The following is a 3231-nucleotide window of genomic DNA, read 5'->3' on the forward strand; positions in this document are numbered from 1 at the left end:
AATTTAGATGTTACCATTTATTTTTACCTTTTATTTCAGTGTAGAAAATAGGGTGTATAAACATCATATTTTCACAATCAATCAGAATCAATCCAAAACACTGTTTTTGGCTAATGGCTCAGACCCCTGTTACCCACAATCCACTGCATTCATCACTTTCACAAATTCATGCACATTCCTGTAATTTGTTGTGGGGAAAGCACATGCCGAGAACAAAAATATGAATGTAATGTTCCATAACTTCGCTGATAAGTTGCTGAAAAAGTAAATATACTGTGATGATGTATTGGTGTTTCAGTAATGGGCATTTCCCTGATTGCAAGTCAGCGCTGGGTTCGCTGCGTGTTTAATGATTACACACAATGTTGCACAATATGTCAGCTTTACTCCAGATATAAGCTCAAATTGGAGATAAAAGCTGCTGTCAGGCTGGACAGAAGAAAGAAATCTTCATCAGACATCATCAACAAACAGCTGAAAACTCAGAGCCATGCTGCGCTTCGTTTTCTTCCTGATGTGCCTTTTGCAGTTAAGGCACACAAGTAAGTGGACTATGATTATAAAATACTGATATGATTTTTTTTTTCAGATTTTTTAATGTGTACACTTATGATTAGCTGATTAGATTCTAAATGTCAAAGCTGTAAATATATCAAAGATTATTGAAGTGTGTTTTACAAGAAAACAGTTTCAGTCTTTCTACTTCAAATTTTCTTATTCAGTGTGTTACTTGTGCCATTTCTTTGTAATTATTTCTGAAATATGCTAGCAATTTCTGAGAGACGCTTGTTTCAGTGTGTCTCTGTCTTGTTGTCTGCAGTGCTGAGTGTTACGGGAGCTGTCACTCCAAAGCCAATTATTATAAATGGCACCTACATAAACCCAGAATTAGGCAAGTATCATGCTAGGTTGAGGAGCCTCGCTAGCAGCTGCCTGGAAATCAAAGAGAAACATGGTGCCTCGCAGGGTAAGTACTGAGGAAGAATTATTAGTTATAGTGCAAAAATACTACCAGTCAAACATTTTGGAAAGAAGTTTTTACAAGCCTGCATTGATTTGATAAAAAAAATAGAAACAGTAATATTGTGATTTTATATTAAATACACTTTTGCATTTGTTATTTGAATATGTTATGTAAATATAATTTATTCCTGTGATGCAAAGCTGAATTTTCAGCATCAAGTGTTTTGATTTGTTTGAATTTTTTGGTCACTATGTAATTCCCATACTTTCATTTGATACCTGATTGCTTATTTTTTAAATGATGACTTTATTATTATTATAAATTATGTCCAAATGTAAGGACATTGACAATCTTTCTGTTGAGCGAATACTTAAAATCTAAGGTCTCTGTTTCTCCTCAGATGGCATATACATCCTGACAACTGAGAGCGGTACGTACTACCAGACTTTCTGCGACATGACCACAGCCGGCGGTGGATGGACTCTGGTAGCCAGTGTCCATGAGAACAACATCAATGGTAAGTGCTCTCTTGGTGATCGCTGGTCTAGCCAGCAGGGAAATGACCAAAACCTGCCTGAAGGAGACGGAACATGGGCAAATACTGTTACGTTTGGCAGCGCAGAGGCCTCCACTAGTGATGACTACAAGGTACACAATGACATGAAACCACAGCTAACCACTGAGAGGATAATAATTTCTAACAGCTCAATCTGATGGCCCAATAATATCATATCCCACAGAATCCAGGGTACTACGACATCTCTGCACAAGACATGTCAGTGTGGCATGTTCCCAATAATGAGCAGCTGAAAAGCTGGACATCCTCTGCTATCCTGCGCTACCATACAGAAAGCCAGTTCCTGACAGAGCACGGTGGAAACCTTTACCACTTATTCAAGGTGAAACACACTATTCTTACATAAAAATTCAGCATGCACATATGTGCATACTGAAATAAAAGTACAGATACTTATAGACTTAATACACTGCAATATATATATAAAAAATCACTGATCACCGACAAATTATCTAGTATCTTGAGGACAACTGGACTCCACGGTTCTAGTTCTTAGAATAGTATAATTAAAAATCATGACAAACAAACCTTTAAATATTCCAGTTCATTTGAACTTTGCTTACAATTATTTATAAAAATATATAATGCTATACATCGTACATTATGAACACTTTTATAATGCGTTCATAAAAGCTTTAAGTGTTACCAAATATTCTAATGATCAAAAAAATGGTTTAGCAACAATATATATATTTATATGCATTTTTGCATGACTATTTGGAACAGAAATACCCTGTGAAGTTTGGAGCTGGACAGTGTAAGAGTGATATGGGACCCAGCAGTCCGGTGGTGTATGATACTGGAGACAAAGATTCAACTGCAAAATTATATGGACCATCTGTTGGAAGTATTGAACTCTATATTGCATTAAATACATTCACAACGTAGAGAATATGTATATGCAGAAATACTGGGTACAAAGTGTGTTTGTCCTGTTTATCTCAGAGGAGACTGAGTCTGGCTTCATCACCTTCAGAGCGTTTAACTCTGATCAAGCAGCCGTGGCCATGTGCTCTGGAGTGAAACCTACTGAATGCAATCCTCAAAATGTAAGTTATGCTTTTGTCGGCATCAGTGGTTTTTGGTCTAAACAAATCATAAATATTCTGGAGGTATCAGACTGATATAAGTGTGTTTTGCAGTATTGCATTGGAGGAGGAGGATTTTTCCCGGAGCGTCAGCAGTGTGGAGATTTCACCGCTCTGGACCAAGCATCTAAACATCTCACCCAATCAGCTGTGCTGCTCTTCTATCGTTAACAGAAGATCTTATTAACAGATGTCAAACATCAGCACGAGCATCACTCAAGGTCGTTTACAGTACATCAAATGCTAAGCTGAACTGTACATGTACAAATTTGTTAAAACATCAGTATTTCCTATTTGAGGTATAAATGTTGATATCAATAAACCTCTGTAAAAATATGTTTCCAGAGTTACATTTTAATACAACAGTTTTAGCACTGAAAACGTGCAAGAGCATTTTTACATTTAAAGGTGTATATTTGTGAATAATTCATTCAGCTGTTCAAATGTTGTCAAGTTAAGTGAGATCAGTTTAGCTCAACTGCCAACATTTTAATGATCAAATTCATAATTTCCTCTTTTTAATGTGCTGTAATTTTAGGCATATCCTTTGGGATCCTCTAGGGTTTGACTAACAGCCTGCTGACAGATGCTGCAGGTTTATT

At 36.6% G+C, this 3231-nt stretch overlaps 1 protein-coding gene across 1 annotated transcript; it reads left to right on the top strand.

Moving 5' to 3' along the window:
* Positions 1–376: 376 nt before the first annotated feature.
* Positions 377–2965, top strand: itln3 (intelectin 3). The gene is made up of 7 exons (XM_051104443.1): positions 377–542; positions 821–967; positions 1365–1612; positions 1705–1863; positions 2268–2388; positions 2487–2590; positions 2684–2965. Exons 1-7 carry the CDS (start codon positions 491–493, stop codon positions 2798–2800), a joined length of 948 nt encoding a protein of 315 aa, XP_050960400.1. The 5' UTR covers positions 377–490; the 3' UTR covers positions 2801–2965.
* Positions 2966–3231: the final 266 nt, after the last annotated feature.

The sequence above is a fragment of the Labeo rohita genome, unplaced genomic scaffold, assembly GCF_022985175.1.
Source record: "Labeo rohita strain BAU-BD-2019 unplaced genomic scaffold, IGBB_LRoh.1.0 scaffold_72, whole genome shotgun sequence".
Taxonomy (NCBI): Eukaryota; Metazoa; Chordata; class Actinopteri; order Cypriniformes; family Cyprinidae; genus Labeo; species Labeo rohita.